The 19,240-nt window shown below is 36.3% G+C and overlaps 2 protein-coding genes across 3 annotated transcripts in view; both read right to left on the bottom strand.

Moving 5' to 3' along the window:
- Nucleotides 1-4,941: 4,941 nt before the first annotated feature.
- On the bottom strand, nt 4,942-13,095 carry LOC102511006 (HIG1 domain family member 1A, mitochondrial-like). The gene is given in 3 exon segments (XM_032498628.1): nt 4,942-5,589; nt 5,592-5,781; nt 13,045-13,095. Coding segments are annotated over 3 exon segments (345 nt in total). The 3' UTR covers nt 4,942-5,485.
- Nucleotides 13,096-14,546: 1,451 nt separating this feature from the next.
- The window catches only part of YWHAE (tyrosine 3-monooxygenase/tryptophan 5-monooxygenase activation protein epsilon), a 36,843-nt gene continuing 32,149 nt past the window's right edge, over nt 14,547-19,240 (bottom strand). The window contains exons 6-7 of one of the 2 annotated variants that reach the window (XM_032457499.1): nt 17,095-17,141; nt 14,547-15,504 (exon numbers count right to left, since the gene is read on the bottom strand). In XM_032457499.1, the coding sequence (XP_032313390.1) occupies nt 17,134-17,141 (8 nt within the window). In that variant the 3' untranslated portion in view covers nt 14,547-15,504; nt 17,095-17,133. The remainder of the gene's footprint in view (nt 15,505-17,094; nt 17,142-19,240) is intronic. The other variant, XM_006184984.3, reaches the window with a different exon arrangement.

Genomic DNA, 19,240 nt, shown 5'->3' with positions numbered 1-19,240 from the left:
CCCAAGAGGTGGGGGTGGGCTTGGCGGGACAGGACTTGCAAGGAGACCCGCGTGGGCAGAGCAGGGAAGAGCAGTAGACAAGGACATAGGGGAACCGAGCACTGGCTCACGTAGGACTATAAAGACTGTGGCTTTCACTCTGCATGCGAGGGATGTGAACTCCTGCTCACCTGTGAACAAACCTGTGGTCTGGGGCAGGCCATCAGGCCCAGTTTGGAGGTCCCTCTGGTGGAGGCATGCCAGTGGGTCCAGGGTTCAAGGTCAGTATCCAGAGCAGTGGTGGCCGGGTCCTAACTAGAGTCCTCTGTGGCACGACTTTGGTCAGTCAGTGTTTTGGCCACCAGCCTCCTTTAGCAACCGCCTCTGTGGCCAGCCTAATCTTCCAGGCCTTCCGCCCATTCTCTGAGCTACCTGATACCCTTCCAGCATATTCCTTTTCTGCTTACGTTCACCAGAGTCAAAGCCTGTTATTTGCAACAAAGAATCCTGCCTGGTGTTGATGCAATCTGATCATCTAGGTCTCAAGTGTCACCCCTTTGTGAGGCCTGCCTTGACAGCCTGTCACTTTCTCCCCCAGCACCCTGCTTTCTTTCCCTCATGGCACGTATCACCGAAATCACCTTGTGTATTTTCTCATTCCTTTCTCCCCTTACTAACCTTCATGAGAGCAGAGGCCACATCTGTCTTATTCACCTCAGTAGCCCCAGACCAGGATGGAGCTTAGAGTAGGCCTCTAATGAGTATTTGTTAAACAAATGGATGAAAGCTGCCAACAGACACTCTTTGAAAGGTGCCAAATTATGATAATGCTGGGTCCAAGCCCAGATGAATGTGCACAAGACTCCTGCTCCTGGGGTAGATGAAAAAGAACCCCAGGAACCACAGGTTCTGTGAGTAGAGAAAGGGAGAAGTGGGGAGGGGAGAGAGGGAGGAAGGATCAAGATGGTAGGGTAAGCTCACTTCCCCCAACAAACACATCAAAAATACATCTACATGTGGAACAATTCTCAACAAAAACTACCTGGAAACTGGCAGAACTCCCATACAACCAAGGCTGCAAGAAAGATTCCGCATAAACCGATAGAATGGGAGGAAAAGCATCAGATCAGGACCTGTGTCCTGGGAGGGGATTAAGAGGGAGCTTGCAGGGGTAGGTCCTCACCCTGGGGAGTGAGCAGGTTAAGCGACAGTCCTGGGGTCCTATGTGGAGGAGACAAGACCCCTTGGCTGCTTGGAGAACAGTTGGGACAGACGGGAAGGGTGAAGCCTAGGCCCCACTTGTGAGGAATGCACAGATGCAGCTGCCACCTCACTGGGCTCCCCAGCCCAAGCTGAGTGAAAACCCTGGCTCCACTTACTCCCTACCACAGCTTGGCACTGGATCTAGGGCAGCTCCAGGTCCTGGGGAAAGACTTGATCTAGGGACACAGAGGTGGCCGGGGGGCCTGGGGTGTGGTATAAGTGGGGCGGCAGCAGCCATTGTTGACAGTTACTCAAACAGCACTACAGAAGCAGCCCCAACTTCTGACGGCAGCTTCACTTCCCGCAACCACAATGCCACGTTCCCTGGTCCCAGCTGAGCAAATGCTCTATCCTCGCCCAGTCCACACCAAAAGTTTGTACTACATCTGGGATGTCCACAACAGGAAGAAAGACACAAACTTGGGCTCCATCTGAGCAGAGCCACAGATGCCTACACAAGCAGCTCATTGAAGCTCTGTTAGCACACAAACCCTGCTTACTTCAGTGCTTCCCTCCTTCAGGGCAAAGTCCCCAGAGTAGAGAGAAGGAAAAACACACACTTGAAGGGAACAGAGCCAGCTCCAGCCCGACCCTCAGAGCTTCTGCTCCAGCAACTTGAGAGCAGACCCTGCCCAACAGGACGACTGCAGCCAGTGAGAAGAGAGGAAGTGTCACCTCACCTTGCACAGGCTTTACCTCCTCCAACACCAGCCATACCCTCTTATCAAGACGATAGTAGCCAGCACATCCTGTGGAAAGACATGGCTGGCATCCACATCAAATCCAATCTTCACACCAAAGACACTGGGCACACCCAGTCTACATAGGAATGCGCCCGCATAAAAACACCCCTTCAAGACCACAACAGATAACCGTTCCACTTAAATTCACAGAGACAGAGAAAGTTAAGTGAAATGAAAAGGCAGAGAAACTACTCTCAATTGAAAGACCAAGAGAAAACCCCTGAAGAAATAATGAAAAGGAGATGGTCTACAATGAATTCAAAAAGTTGGTAATAAATATGCTAACTGAATTAAGAAAGAGAATTGATCTAAGCACAGATCATTTAACAAGGAATTAGAAACTATAAAGAAGACTCAATCAAAAATTGGTAATTCAATCTCGGAGATAAAAAAGCACTCTATAAGCATTGATAGCAAACTAAATGACACAGAAGTGATCCGGAAGATAGAACAATGGAAATCATCCAATCAGAACGGCAGCCAGAAAGACAGAAAAATAAATAAATAAAGCATACAAGATCTACAGGATGATATAAAATGTGCCAATATTCACATTATACAGGTTCCAGAAGGAGAAGAAAGGGTTAAAAATGTATTTGAAGAAATAATGGCTGAAGACTTCCAAAACCTAAAGGAGGAAAACAGATATCTAGGTACAGAAAGCACAGAGGATCCCATACAAAATGAACCCCAAAAACCCACACAAAGACATCATAATTAAAATGGCAAAAGTTAAAGAGAGAATTCTAAAGACAGCAAGAGAAAAATAGTCATATGCAAAGGAATCCCCATAAGGCTATCAGCTGATTTCCTTGCAGAAACTTGGCAAGCCATAAGGGAGTGGCATGATATATCCAGAGGCCTAAAAGGGAAAAACCTGCAACCTAGGAGAATCTACCCAGCAAGATTATTATTTAGAATAGAAGAAGAGGCAAAGAACTTCTCATATAAGCAAAAACTAAAAGAATTCAGCAATACTAAACCTACCCTTAAAGAAATGTTGAAGGATCTTCTCTAAATGGAAAAGAAGTAAGAGCTGTGAAAAAGGGAAATCTCAATAGGAAAGGCAAATTTATTATAAGGACTGAAGGTCATTTAAATAAGCCACTATATATATAGATTTAAAAAAAAGTGAAAGCAACTATAAATACAATAAACAGCAGAGATAAGCATGAAGATGTAAAATATGACATCAAAAACACAAAATGTGGGAGAGGGGAGTAAAAAAGAAAATGTAGATCTTTTAGAATATGTTTGAACTTAAATGATTATCAGTTTAAACCAAGTAGATATAATTATGGGTCAACTTAGATGAATCCCATGGTAGCCACAAATCAAAAACTTACAATAGATACACAAAAACCAAAAAGAAAAGAACACAAGCATACTACAAAAGAAAATCATCAAATGACCAATGGAGGAAACAAAGAGAAGAAATGAACAGAGAAGAACCACAAAAATAATTGGAAAACAAGTACTAAAATGGCAATAAGTACACACCTATCAAAAATTACTTTAAATGTCAATGGACTAAATGCTCCAATCAAAAGATGTAGGGTGGCTGATAAAAGGTATCTGAACGGCAGGGAAGAGGCAAAACTGTCACTATTTGCTGATGACACAATACTCTATATAAAAGAACCCTTAAGTCTAAACCTAAAAACTATTAGAACTAATAAGTAAATTCAGCAATGTTGCAGGGTACAAGAGGAACATACAGAAATCTGTTGCATTTCTATACACTAATAATGAAATATCAGAAAGAAAAAGTAAAACCAAAAGCTCATTTAAAATTGCATGAAAAATAAATTAAATATCTAGGAATAAATTTAACCAAGGATGTGAAAAACCTGTAGTCTGAAAACTATAAAACACTGATGAAGGAAACTGAAGATGATTTAAAGAAATAGAAAGATAACCTATGCTCTTGACAGGAATAATTCATATTATTAAAATGGTCATATTACCCAAAGAAATCTACAGATTTAATGCAATCCCCAACCAAACACCCATTTTTCACAGAACAAGAACAAATAATCTTTTTTTTTAAGAACAAATAATCTTAAAATTTATGTGAAACCACAAAAGACCCCAAACTGCCAAAGCAATCATGAGGAAAAAGAACAATGCTGGAGGGGAGATGATACAGCTCAAGTGGTAGAGCGCATCTTAGCATACACAAGGTCCTGGGTTCAGTCCCCAGCATCTCCTCTAAAAATAAAACAAGTAAGTAAACCTAATTACTTCCCCTACTAAAAAATTTTTTTAATAAATTAAAAAAAAAAAAAGACCAAGGCTGGAGGAATAATCCTCCCAGACTTCAGACAATACTACAGAGCTACAGTAATCAGATTAAAAAGCATGGTATTGGTATAGAAACAGACATGGATCAATGGAACAGAATAGAGAGCCCAGAAATAAACCCATAGACCTATGGTCAGTTAATCTTCGACAAAGGAGGCAAGAATGTACAATGGAGAAAAGACAGTCTCTTCACCAAGTGGCACTGGGAAAACTGGACAGCAGCATATAAATCAATAAAGTTAGAACACTCCCTCACACCAAACAAAAATAAACTCAAAATGGCTTAAAGACTTAAATATAAGACAAGACACAATAAACCTAGAAGAAAACATAGACAAAACATTCCCTGACATACATCTTAGCAATGTTCTCGTAGGGTAGTCTACCCAGGCAATAGAAATAGAGCAAAAATAAACAAATGGGACCTAATTAAACTTACAAGCTTTTGCACAGCAAAGCGTAAGCAAAATAAACTGACAACCTATGGAAAGGGAGAAAATATTTGCAAATGATGCGACCGACAAAGGTTTAATTTCCAGAATACATAAACAGCTCATACAACTTAATAACAAGAAAACCTCTCAGCCTGAAGAGGCTCTTCAACATTTCCTGTTGTAAAATCTTCTCACAATAAATTTTTAGTTTTCTTTTATCTGAAAATGTATTTATTTCACTTTCATTCTTGAAGGATGTTTTCATTAGTATAGAATTCTGGGTTAGCTTTTTTCTTCTTTGAGCACTTTAATGTTGCTGTTTTTCTGGCTTCTGTTACTTCTAGTGAAAAGTCAATGACTTGAAATGTTATTCACTTGTATATAATCTGTTCATTTGTTGATATGTATATATTCTGTTTTCAGTATTTTTCCTTTGATTTTTCAGCAGTTTGATTACAATGTGCCCTAGTATTCATTTTCTTTGTATTTATTTTCTTTTCAGTGGACTTCTGTTGTATATTTGTCTTCCACAAAATGTGAGTTTTTCCCACCTCATTTTTTCCCTTCCCTCCCTCTGCATTTACACGTATGCTAGAACTTTTGACATTGATACTATCTCACAGTTTCCTCCAAGGCTGTGCTTTTTTTTTTTTTTTAAATTGACCCACTGAAGTGATTCATTTTCAACACAAACATAAAACCTCAGTATGACATAGCTAAAAAGCGAGCAACACCAACAGGACCAAAACAGCATCTCTTCTTCTAAGATTTATGTTTTGGCCAGAATTCCCAATACTTGGAATAGCTCAAAGCAAGAGTAATTGCTCCCACAACAAAGCTTCAGACTGCTACACGCATGTGCATTGATAAATGGACATTTTAGTATTTCCCCTGCACTTCCATTTATATAATCCACATGAAAAAATTGCTGCAAAACCCACCATTCCAGTGGGGACAAGTGGTGCCTCTTTAGCTTTTTGGGTAAGTTTAGATCCTCGATCTTTATCATATGAAGAAAGAGAAGCATCTGTGTCAGTTGACAGTGACTGAAGAATCTTCTAAGAACTTTCAAGCACCAACCAGCTTCTGGTGCTCATTGTTCAAAAAAAACCTTTTTCTCTCTTCCTCCTTCATATTGTATAATCTATTGAGCTAACTTCAGGTTCACTGATCCTTCTATTATTTTCATCCTTATTCTGCTGTTAAGACTATTCAGTGAATTTTTATTTCAGATATTGCACTTTTCAGTTCCAAAATGCTATTTTGCTAATTTTTTATAGTTTCAGTATTTCAGCTGAAATTTCCTCTTTTAATTTATCACAAACTTATTTTCTTTCCATCTTTGAACATAGGTTATCATAGAAGCTTTAAAGTCCTTGTCTGCTATGGTGAGAGGACAATAAAACTCTGCTAATTTACATATCTGGGTCACCTCAGGGATAATCTCCACTGATTGTCTCTTGAGTATGGGTCACATTTTCCTATTTTTTCATGTGCTGGATAGTTCTGGATTATATCTAGGTTATTGTAAACGATGAGACTCTAGATTCTGTCATGTTCCTCTGAAGACTTAAATTTTTATCAAGCAGTTACTCAGCTGAAATCAAAATGCAAATTGTCTCACCAGCAATTGGTGGCAGCTGAAATTTCAGTTCCGTCAGCAAAGAGATTTTTTTAATGAGAAAACTATTGAGCATATTTTTAAATGTTGGTTTCAATGTTTCAAAGCACAACATGGCATAATCTGCAGAACAATTCTGTGAATTCCTCAGAAGATTCATTTCCAAATGTCAATGCTGCTGAGAATTTTCCAGCCAAAAAAAAAAGCCAAGCAGAAGTTCTCAGCTCTCAAAATTAAGTCTTATTAAGCTTTCAACCTCTCTGTGAGATGATCTGTAAACACAAATGCTCTTGTCCTCTCCTGCCGCCTTCTGGATTAAATGATTTTTAGAATTTCATTTTAGTTGTCTATTGACTTTTAGCAACACCTCTTTGCATTATTCTTATATAGTGCTTGTCCTAAGTATTACCATATATCCTCAACCTCTCAAGGTCTTCTGAGAATTAATATTGTATCACTTCAAGTAAAATACAAGAAATTTACAATCAAATGTATCCATTTACCATCCCATGGCTGCCTTTTATGCTATCTGTAGTTGCCATATGTATGATGTGCCTACGTATATTATTAATCCCACAATATAATTATAATTTTTGCTTAACACTTTTTAGATTTGTAAAGAAATTAAAAGAGAAATAAGTCTTTTATATTTACCTTAATATTACCATTTCAGGTGTTCTTCCATTCCTTCTTGAAGATCTATCATGGATGCCAACTGTTCTATCTTGTCCTTAGTGCCACAGAGGAAAAAAAACTTTTGCTGCTATTAATATTTCATCAATCCAGAACTTTGAGGTATGAGCTCACAAACATAAATGCAAAATAATTTTAAATAAAATTTTAGCAATTAAAATCCAAAAATATTTTTAAAAGACAATACATAACAATTGGAGTTTATCCCAGGAATAGAGGGTTGGTTTAATATTTAAAATCATTGTAACTCTTATATTCATTAAATTCATTATATTAACAAACTAAAAAAGAAAACCGACATATAATCATCTCAATAGATGAAGAAAAGGCATCTGACAAATCTAACATCCATTCCTGACAAAAACTCTCAGCAAACTAGCAATAGAAGTGAACTCCTCAACCTGAGAAAGGTAATCTATGAAAAACTTGCAGCTAACATCATAGTTAATAGAGAAAGAATACTTTGCATAAGATCAGAAACAGTTCAAAGATGCCTGCTCTTACCATTTCTATTCAACATTGTGCTGGAGGTTCCAGCCAGTGAAATCAGGCAAGATGAACAAAATCAGGAGGGAAAAAGAAGTTAAAACTTTATAGTCAGTCAATATAATTATCTATGAAGAAAATCTGATGAGATCTATAAAACCAAAAACAAAACACCACTACTAGAACTAAGTAAGTTCTGCAAGGCTGCAAGATACAAGACCAATACACAAATATCAATTTTATTTCTATATACTAGCAACAAATGATCAAAAACTGATTTTTAAAGCATACAAAAACATTAAAAATTATGAAATACTTAGGGACAAATATGACAAAAGTGAGACCTGTACACCGAACAGTACAAAACATTGCTGAAATTTTAAAACACCCAAACTATTAGAGAGTTATGCCTTGTTCATGGATCAGAAGACTCAATATTGTTATTAGAACAGGTATCTCACTAAATAAGCACAAAAATAAGTACACAAAAAGATGGCAAATAAGCACACAAAAAGATGCTCAACATCATTAGTCATTAGGAAAATACAAATCAAAGACACAGTGAGATGCCACTATGCACCTATTAGAATGGAAAAATTAAAAAAGACTGACCAAGCCGGCTCTGCAGTGCAACGGGTAGTGCGCTGGACTTCTAAAAAGACTAATCACACCAAGTGCTGCAGGGAACATGGAAGGACAGGTGCTTTCAAGCCACTGCCAGTGGGAATGTAAAATGGTACAATTTGTAAAACAGTGTGACATTTTCTTAAAAAGCTAAGTATATACCTACCATACTATCCAACCATTCCACTCCTATTTAGCCATACAAAAAAAGAAAAAATATGCCCACATAAAGACTTGTCCACATTCACAGCAGCTTTATTAGTAACAGACAAAAACTGGAAACCCAAATGTCCATCAATAATAGGTGAATAGACAAAATTGTGGTATATCGTAACAATGGATACTTCTCAACAATAAGTGATACACAAAACATGGATGAATCTCAAAACAATTATGCTCAAAGAAGCCAGACCCCCTAAAAAAAAAAGAGAGAGAGTACATACTGTATGATTCTGATTATATAAAACTCTAGAAAATGCAGACTAATGTAAAATAACAGAAAGATCAGTGGTTGTGTGGGGAATGAAAGGAAGGGGAAACAGGAGGGAGACAATAACAAAGCAAAACAAGAAAACTTTTGGAGTTGAAGGCTATACGGACTATCTTGATTATGATGATGCTTTTACAAGTGTATACATATGCCAAAATTTATTAAACTAGTAACATTTATATACATGCCTGAATAAGTCAAAAAAAAGCTGTTTAAATGAAAAAAAGTTGTATCTTTCAGAAATTTTCTAAAGACAGCAAGCACACATATAGAATATTTTTGTTTTACACGTAGATGATGCACATTATGTATCTTACTTTTCTCACTTAACACTGTATGCAGACATCTTTCTATATTAGCAGAAATATTTTACCTCATTTTTTTTAAAAACAGCAACATAATATGCATAGTAAGGACGAATCACAATTGATGGGCATTTAGGTTATTTCTAATTTGCTAATATAACGCTGAAATGAACATATTTTGCATATACTTGTGAGCATACACACACAAGCAAAGGATGCATTTTTTTTAAGCTTTCATTTATACTGTCAAATAATGCTCTAAAAAGCCTGTCTCAGAATCTACATCAAACTGTTAGAATAAGTTAATTTAGCAAGGTCATGGAATACAAGGTGAATATATAACAACATTAATGTAAGTAGCAACAATTGGAAAATGAAAAAAATACTGTTGAAAATAACACTAAAAAAATTGCATGCCTAGAAGTAAGTACAGTAAAATGTACCTGATCTCTACATAGAAAGGCACAAAACATTACTGGAAAAAATTAAAGATCTAAATAAATGTAAGAATATACTGTGTTCACGGATTAAAGAACATAATTGTGTAAAGATGTTAATTCTTCCCAAATTTATTTATAAATTCAATAAAATCCTAACCAAAATCCCAGCAGGTTTTTGTTATTGTTCTATTACTGAAATTGACAAGCCAATTCTAAAGTGTATATGGAAGTTCAAAGAGCCAGGAGTAACCAATCTTGAACAACAACAAAAATAAACTGGAGGACTTACATTTACCACATATTGAATTCTTTTAAACCCACAGTGTTGCACTGGCACTAGGACAAACAGACCAATAGAACAATAAATAGTGCTGGATTGACTGAACATCCAATGTGAAAAATGTTTTTAACATCTCCCTATTAACATGCACAATTTAGATTCTAGATGATTCTAGATCTAGATATGATAGATAAGGGCAAACAATGTTTCTAGAAAAACAAAAGATAACAATCTTGGGGTAGGCAAATTATTTCTTAAATAGGACATATAAAGCACTTACCTTAAAGGCAAATATGGATATTTTGGACTATAGACACACTCTATTCTTAAATATATAAAAACCTCCTACAAATAAAATAGGAAAATGGCAATCCACAGAAAAATAGGTAAAAGTGAACATTTAACAAAAGATATCCAAATGTCCAGTAACTATAATAAAAAGTACACAGCCTCATTGTCAGAAAAATGCAAATTAAATTCCGAATGAGATACCACTACACACCCCCTAGAAGGCAACAAAAACAGTGACCACACCAAATGCCTGTTGAGGACGCAGAACAACTGGGATCCTCATACACTGCTGGTAGAACTGTAAAACAGCACAACCTCTCTGGAAAACTGTTTTGCAACATCTACTAAGCTGAACATAAAGATTTCCCTATGACCCGTAATTCCATTCTTAGATAAATATGCCAACATTAACTCATATACATATATGCCAAGACATGTACAAGAATGTCCACAGCAACATTTGTAACATCCGAAAATTGAAAATAAGCCAATGTCCATCCATAGAAGTGTTATACTAATGCAACAAAATACTACATACATAACCGTGAATATAACTATTAGTACAAGCGATATGAGCTAGTCCCACAAACCTAGTGTTGAGAGGGGTAAAATGCCATTTATGTATGACGACACATATCAAGTTCAGAGAGGCAAAACTAATCAATGGCAATGAACAAGACGCTGGTTGCAGGTGTATAAATTAATGAAGAGGGCATGAGGGAGCCCTCTAGGAATACATTGGCCTTGTTCTACTTCCTGATGTGAAGGGTGGTTTAATGGTATGTTCCCTTTGCGAAAATTCATTAAGATGTATATCTTTGATATATTTTTTCTTTACACTTGAATAAAAACTAAAAAAGTACCAATATTCTTATATACTTTCTACATCCTCACAACAAAGTATCCTAGAATCTAATCTATGCCAATTATAACCTTTGCCTAAGTGAAATTGGCATGTTTTGCTTTATTTCTACTTTATGATGAACAATATTGAGTGAAAAAAATTTTTGAAGGTTTATTCCTAGAATTCTGCGGAAAGCAAATTCTGAGGAAGCTGAGCAGTTATTGTAGTCTGTTATGGCTAAAAATGTACCATTAATTAATGGGAAAGAAGCCTTACGTGCTGAAATAAGCCCTATCCCATCTGTTTAGCACCAGAATTCTAAATGGAAAAGGGTCTTTGTGGAAGACCCAGAAACAAGCAACATGGGATGGATGCATGAAGACCAGGAATTTCAGCACAACTGAGAAAATGATCTTACCCTTTAGACAGGGGAAGAAAGCTCCTGGACAAGCTCCTGGGCATGATTCATACCGCTCGGATGGTGCAAGCACACATTCTTAACATCAATTATGTGAGAAACAAGGCACTTTTTAAGAAAAAATAAGATGTTGGTTATATGGAAAGCTCACTCACAGCACTGCAGCAACTTGACAATCTATAAATCATTGGTTATCTGTTTGGATTATGGTTCTACTTGTCCAAGCTGAACTAAACTGGAAGAATTGCTTCATGTGTAAACAACACTAATTTCTAAATTATTAAGCTCCAGATTAAGAAACAAATTGCTGAAAAATTAATATAGGGAGTAAGCCTTTCTCTTTTTAAGACAGTAGCCACCTAAGAGCCCTAAATATACTTATCACTTTATAATCTACTTCCACAATTCTAATGACTTATATTACAGCTTAATATATGTTAGTTTTTGAAGGTGTACTATCAATTGTAAAACATACACTGACCTCAGAAATATTAAAATATTTAAAATTTAAATGACCATTTTGGATAGAGAAAATGTCAATAAAACACTAACAGCCTAAAAGAATAAAAAGAATGCTTAATGGTGTCCTAACCATGGGCTCTTCAGTCATACAAACCTAACTCTGAATCCCGTTTGAATGCCACTAGTTGTGGCGCTTCGGGCAAGTCCTCAACTTCTCCCTATCCGAGTTTTCCTATCTGCAATATGCAGGTGGACAACTCACCTAATTACTGAGTACCTGTGTGCTAGATACTGCTTAGTGAGCACAGTACCTGGTACAAAGCTGATACTCAATGTTAGGTAAATATTAGTTGTTTCAACCCCAAGTCTAGAAACTCAAAAGAAAGGAGATTAAAAAACAAGGTAAGATTTAATTTTGCTGATCTGGGTTGGATCCAGTATCACCACTTTAAAAGCTCACAATTCCTTACCAGTGAGGGGGGAGTAAAGAAGGGAGGGGAAAAATAGGGTTTGGGGATTAAGAGGTACAAATTACTATGTATAAAACAAATAAGCCAAAGCCACAAGAATATATTGTACAGCAGAGAATACAGCCAGTATCTTGTAATAGAGTGCATAACCTTTAAAAATTGAGAATCTTTGTTGTACACTTGATCATGTAATACTGTAAACTAGCCATACCTCAACTTTTTAAAAAAAATAATGGAAGTTAAAAATCTTTATATCTAAACCAAACAAAAACTCAAAATTACCATCTTTGAATTTTACTAGGGATCCCCTGTGAACTCTTACTAAAAATTTCTAAACAAAGGTTCACCTTTATTGCTAATGTTTCAGCATGCTCACTCTTCTCCCTACTGTCGCAGACCAACAGCACAGCAGCTAACTCAGGATTTTTGTTTTTTAAACTCAAGTGGTATGCCCGGAATAGGAGTCATTACATGTCTACATTCATTCCATCAACTTGCCCTTATAATGATGTAACTCAAAATTCATTTTCATCTTCCTAGAAAGCAGCAAAATACCTTTAGAGATTTGCTTCTCTAGCCATCCATCCCAGAATACAAGCATGGCTATAAACCCACTTACTGGTGGCTCCTAGTATTTTATAAACCCACTTACCGGTGGCTCCTAGTATTTTATAAACCCACTTACCGGTGGCTCCTAATATTTAAGAAAACCTTTGGGTTTAAAATTTTTTCAAAGCAATTACCAAAAAAGTAAAAATTAAAACAACGGCATTCAAGTTAAAAAGGTAACTGGAGTTTCTATTGACATCAACTAATCCTCAAAGATGACTAAACTAAGAGCTGAAAAAGAGAAACTACCTTAGCAGACCAGATACAGGAAGTAGACACTGCCCTTACAAAGGCAGTCATCTTCTTGCAGTCTTCCCTGGTCCTTTCAATCTTTGACATGGATCTAAAAAAAGACTTGTCCCAATCACTGCTCTCCTTCATAAGTACCTTCATTGATTTCTTTGGAAGTTTCTTCTCCATACCAAGATTGCTACATCATTGAAAATGTTCATGGCATCCTGAGATTGCTGAATAATAAGACAATGAAGTCTACACAGCCAACTATGGAAACTTTTCACCAAACTCAAGTGACAAACAAACTTGACAATCGCCTCCATAAACCAGACTATTTTATAAAACCATTAACTATGTGTTTATTTGAACTCTTCAAGCCAGGCATTCACGTCTCAGTGTTTAGTGTGGGAGAAGCCTGCAAACCCCTGAATCCCATTAGTGATTTCTTTAAAAATCTGTAATAGAACTTATGAAAATCTCTTGGAGGTGGCTCCAAATAGTTTATATACAATCATCTCCAAATATCTGGCGGAAAAGCAATTCACAAAAACGTTTATCCTAACTTACTGGCACACTTATTTTAGTAAGATAAGAACTACTAAGACATCATTCACCTGTTAATTTTCCAAGTTTTCACTACAAAGAACTTAACCCAAGGTATACTTTTGGTGTCAACATTTCATTTAACAATGCGCCAACTGTGGTGAAGCTAGTTCTCATACATCGTTGACAGGGCTATAATGTCAAACAGCCCTTTTGCAGGGAACCTGGACAGTATTTACCAATTGAAAAGTATGTTTTCTGACACAGGAAATCTACGAATGTACTGAACAGATATATACGAAATTATTGTAGTAGACCATTACAAGGACATTCACTGCAGCACCATTTACATTTGCAAGGCTGGAAACAATCTGAATGTCCAAAAGCAACCAACTTTTTTTCCATAAATCATGAGTACAATGTGATGCAGTCATTCGAATGAGGTATCTCAATGCCTGATATACAATGACCCATTTAAACTAAGTATCTAATACACAATGATGTGTAAAATCTCTCTGGAATATACTTACAGTGAGCATTCCCAGTAAAGGGGACCGCTAATGGTTCACTATGTGACATGTACTACTGACAATGCATTTAATTATTCTTCTCCACTCCTGCCACTGACCTGGGGGGATGGGGGGATGTTTTACCTCAGCCTAAGGATTATTCTGACACATTCGGCCTTATTTGGTCATACAACCCAAAAACCTGCATGCTAGAGGATGATCCATAATTAGACCTTGTATTAAATATACTGGTGCTTTAATAATTAAAGTACTATGTTGCTACCTGGTTTAGAAGACAGGATACTTGGACTACTTATACTTTCTGTTCTTCACAACCAGGTTATAGGTACATTTTCTCCCCCTAGAAACATACATCATTCTTGGGAAACAGACGAGTTATGGAAGAAAAAAAAGGGGGGGATCTTTTCACATTCAGGCAAACAATATCGTCAATGTGTTTAGACTAGAGATTTTATTTTAGAAGGATAAAGGATGGAGGCGCAATAATATTTGGCATTTTTAATTTAGGTTTGTTTTATTTAAGTTTAATGTTAATCCATGCTGTGTTTCAGTAAGAACAATACAGATTCTGTATCTGTGGCTCCAGTCAGATATCCAGTAGTACAAATTAGCTTCAAGTTACACATACTGAACAAAAGAGGTTGAGCGAGCGAAGGAGGGGAGGAGGGGCCTGGGGGGAGAGGGAAGAAGAAGAAACAAAGAATTGAACACGCATGCAGGCTTTTCCATACCACCTTCAATGCTACCTGCTTCAGAGGGACAGTAAAAGTAGGCAAGAATGAGCAGCCACGGATTGTTGAACTGTTACCAGCACCACGCTTTTCAGCAACACTTCAGCAGAGTTTGAAACACTTTTTACAGCAAAATCATTATAACAAACTCCCCAAACAACCTTTTTTAACCACCTCAAGCTAACACCCAATTAATTTTAAACATTGGTATAAAATTCAATTTAAACAATTAGAAAAAGGAAAAATGATACCATATACGCCTCTATAGTGTGATTAATCTTTCTCTTAGATGCTTGCCATCACCTAGAAGTCTAATGGTTTCGAATGTAATCCATTTCTAATGGTGATCTTGCCACATTTGGCAGGAGACAATACAGTAATGCTGAAAAAGCCTCTATGCAGTCCTGTTAGTGTCTTAAAGAACCTAAAAGCTGGGACCAGTAAAATCCACAGAAATTCACTCTTGCCTTTAAGAACTTTTGAAAACTGTTTAAAAAAAAAAAAAAAAAAAACCAACAGGGCAGGAACCTAAATTCTGAGACCAAATGTAAAAGTCAGATTTTGTGGTTCTCAGTGACAATGGGGGAATTTCCAAGAGGGGTGGGATGGGAAGGTGTAGGGTGGTCAGAGATGGTTTCTCTTGTTGGCTTTTATGTCTCACTGATTTTCATCTTCCACATCCTGCAGCGCTTCTTTATTCTGCTCTTCACCTGCAAATAAAAATGACAGTAAATTATTTCATAACAATTAAATTAGGCTGCTGTGGTCACTAAGGTATCATTCCAAGCATAAAGATTCCTTAACACTTGCTACAATTGGTTTAAACACAGACAAGCAAAGGATTTCTACCACCCTTGACATCTGAGATGCCTAAACCAAGAGGTGCTGCTGGATCAAGGTCCTGAATAATCAACAGGATTGGGAGGAAAAAAAAAAAAAAAAAACTCAATGTTTTTATGCTAAATAAGCTCTTAAACAGCCAAGGTAACCATATTATTTAAATGATTTTCAAGCTTTCATGTATATCTTGAGTCAAAATACTCTTTCTCAATAACCTCTTCAAGAACCAAGAGTAATTTTTTGCAAAACCTAATTTATCCACAGGCTCTATATTAGAAAGGTTTCAGTAAGAGAAATGAGCAGCAAAATGCTTCAAAGGAATTCTATAGTTTTGGAATGAGGGTTCTGGTTTTGTAAATGAGTATTTTATATGTTGTATTATGGACAGTCACACCAAACCATAAACCAGATTTCACTCCAGAGTGACACAGCATGCTCAAAGTAAACCAGACCACTGAGGTTATTAAAGAAGGGCATTTGGACCAGTTCTCTCATGCCATTTTTCTTTTCCCTTTGAACATGATGATTAGCCTGAGGAGTTTCAACTGCACTATGACATGCAACAGAAAGCCAGCCTATTCACTGGAGAGTCATCTACCTATTAAAAGCATTAAATAAGTCAGCCATAATAAAGAAGCATGCAGGCTTTTGCTAAAAACAGTAGAAGTTACATTCTTTTGTGCTTTAACAAACCACTTATAATTCTTATGTACAGGTTTGATCAAAAATAAAAAATTAACTAACCCAATAATCATGACAGTTCAGACAACCCATCCATTCATACTGCTTGTTAAATTACTTAATTAGAATGGACAAATGACACTAAGACCGGCTGCCTAGAGACATAAAGCATTTACTGAGGAATGCTGTTAAAACAGTCTTAAAGACCTTGATATTATCTGATAAATGCTGTCACCGCAACAATGGTTAAGATAGTTTTAGTCATTATAACACTTCTTTGGTGATAAAAATATTTAACATTAATTATGTGACTCTAAAAAAGTACTTAAAATAAAGATCTTGGATTCATATTTAGAAAAAGACATGCAAAGAAAGACAAAAATAACCATTTACGAGGGAAGAAATGATAGACCACCGAATTGTTCCCCCAAAGAACAATAATGTATTCAAACTTAGGAAATGATAGCAACATTCACTCATTTTTTACAGCAATACACTGCCAAAACACGGTTAACATACAACAAAAGAGCACACTCTAATTTACTCATAAGCAACTATTAGATTTGCCAAAAGTTCCAAATAACTTTGGCATAAAAATAGTCAGATAAGTCACACCCAACCAGAGGTAGAAAGGGTAGTAGATCATAAATTTCTTAGAAGGTTTCCCATCCTGGAATGAACAGGCAGTTTTTTTAAGCAACAGGATGATGATATGCAGGCATGATTAGTGAAGAACCAAAACTAAAAGCAGAATTCACTGTGCCATGATAATGACTTACAAAGTAGAGTTTTTAGGAAAGGAAGAGTTGGATTTTCCTTTAGGAATCTATATTGCAAGGAGAAAGGGAGGGAGAACAATCATATGAAAGCAACATTACAAGAAAAATAAACCAAGAGCAGGACAGAGGAAAAACATCAATGACCTAGGGAAGTCAAGATTTTGGTCTTTTTATTTTGTATAAACTTCACTCTAAGAAATAATCTGTTCCTTTTTAAGAGGACAAAATAATATCCTCTTAAAAGATACACAGAAAGGGGGGGAGTTTCCTCAGATATGTACTTCTTTGCCCACTGTTTCTAGATTTTGGAGGGGAAGGGACAGAGAGAACACACTTCTTCTCAAAGGACTTGTGTTTTAAACAGCCCTCTGATCACGGGTTAAGAAGGGCAGGCTGAAATCGTTTGACAAGAAAAAGCACTGGTCCTCTTAAAGAATTATGCTCCAACACACCCAGACAGACATTAACATATCCTGCAGTTTAAAAAAGCGAACTTGTGTAAGTAAAACTTGTGAACTACATACTCTTCTTCCTTTAGAAACCCTCAATTCAAATGTTTTTGCACACCATTTTTCATATGAAGTAAATAAAAAGGGAGAAAACCATCTAAATCCTTAAAAACTAAACCCAAGCTACATCTTAGCCAATTTCATGAGCAAAATTCTTCCACATTAAGCATTGATTCTAAGTCACAAAACCAATTTAATAAAACATAATACTCTACGTTTTAGTAAAACTGGCAATTTCCTAATACCCACAACATTTTATAAATACAGTGTTTGTTATTTTACTAAAATCTCAATAGACTACTTGCATTTTTCATGTTAAACTATGTTTCATAATTCCAAATATTTTGTGACAGCTCTCAAATCAGTCTATTTCAACCAAATTAAATTAGCTGGTCAATTTACAAAGTAATAAGAAATTGATATTTGATACAACATTGTAAGATGATTATAAATCAATAAAAAATGTTAAAAAAAATTGATGCAAGTAAATTTCACTAAATTTTTAAAAAATGTTTTAGGATTAAAGAGAAATCTACCCTAAAATGTAATAAAACATCTTTGTACAAAGAACCGTTCCAACTATGAAAACACAGGCAGTTTAAAGACATCCAATTTTTAAATGATCCATTAACTAAGAAAAAGAGTATCTGGTTTCTGTACAAAATTGGAGTGACAAGTATTATAAGGCTACTTCAATTAATCAATTCTTGATTATGAGTGATAATAAAAAATAAACTTTATTTTTATTTTAATTTTATAATCTAGAAAGTTAGGTATCTAAGAACGGGCTTTTCAACCGACCACCTTTTTGTTATTTTTACCCTCCAAAAAAAAAAACGTCCCCAGAAGTCAGAGGGGTATATAGCTAGGTCAATATCGCTTACCAAACTCTCCACATGATTTCCTTTTATCCCCTCAAACAGGCAGAGAGATAATAGTCTTCTCTGAACTGGGGGTGACTATGAAGAGTCCATAGCCGTTTAGATAGTCTTCTTAGTAGTTATTGTTAGAAAACAACAGAATTTAAAGCTGGAAGGAACCTTAAGTCATTAGTTCAGAGATAGTTAAATTGGTTTTGAGTTCCACAGACTGGTCATGGCTGCCTGAAGCTCTGTACTGAAAAGTAATCTGTGGCTCCGATTGGCTTTGTTGAAAGTGTACAAGGTCACATGTGCCACATATTTCAAGCCAATCCTAGTCAAGTACCTAGAAAGTTCACAGAGCTAGCGTGCTTTAGAAGCTGAGTCACCTAATTCTCACTCGAGCACCATAAACCAACTAAGTCTAAAATCTGATTCTATCCTTCAAATGACAACCTACATTCTGATACCTATTTTCAGAGGCACTTTCAAAAAGTATAACGCTTCCAGAGACAGTACAACATGTTGGTCTGACCAACAGAAACCTCAAGTAATGCAACATATGCTTCAGTTTGGGTAATATTCTTCAAAGATCTACACCTAATAGTGACAACAATCTTTGCTTCTACTACCCATATCACCACCACCAATTAAAAACTCAGTCTCATAATACTCTGTCACACCGGTTGGTGTCCATCTCCCTGTTCCTCCCCTCTTCAATGATCTATCATGGATAAAAAAAGAATCTTTGGAAATGGGCAAAATAAAATCTCTCTT

This window comes from Camelus ferus, chromosome 16 (assembly GCF_009834535.1).
Source record: "Camelus ferus isolate YT-003-E chromosome 16, BCGSAC_Cfer_1.0, whole genome shotgun sequence".
NCBI classification, from domain to species: domain Eukaryota; kingdom Metazoa; phylum Chordata; class Mammalia; order Artiodactyla; family Camelidae; genus Camelus; species Camelus ferus.
Note: the sequence above shows the minus strand (reverse complement) of the source record. Positions and strands in the feature narration are given on the sequence as shown.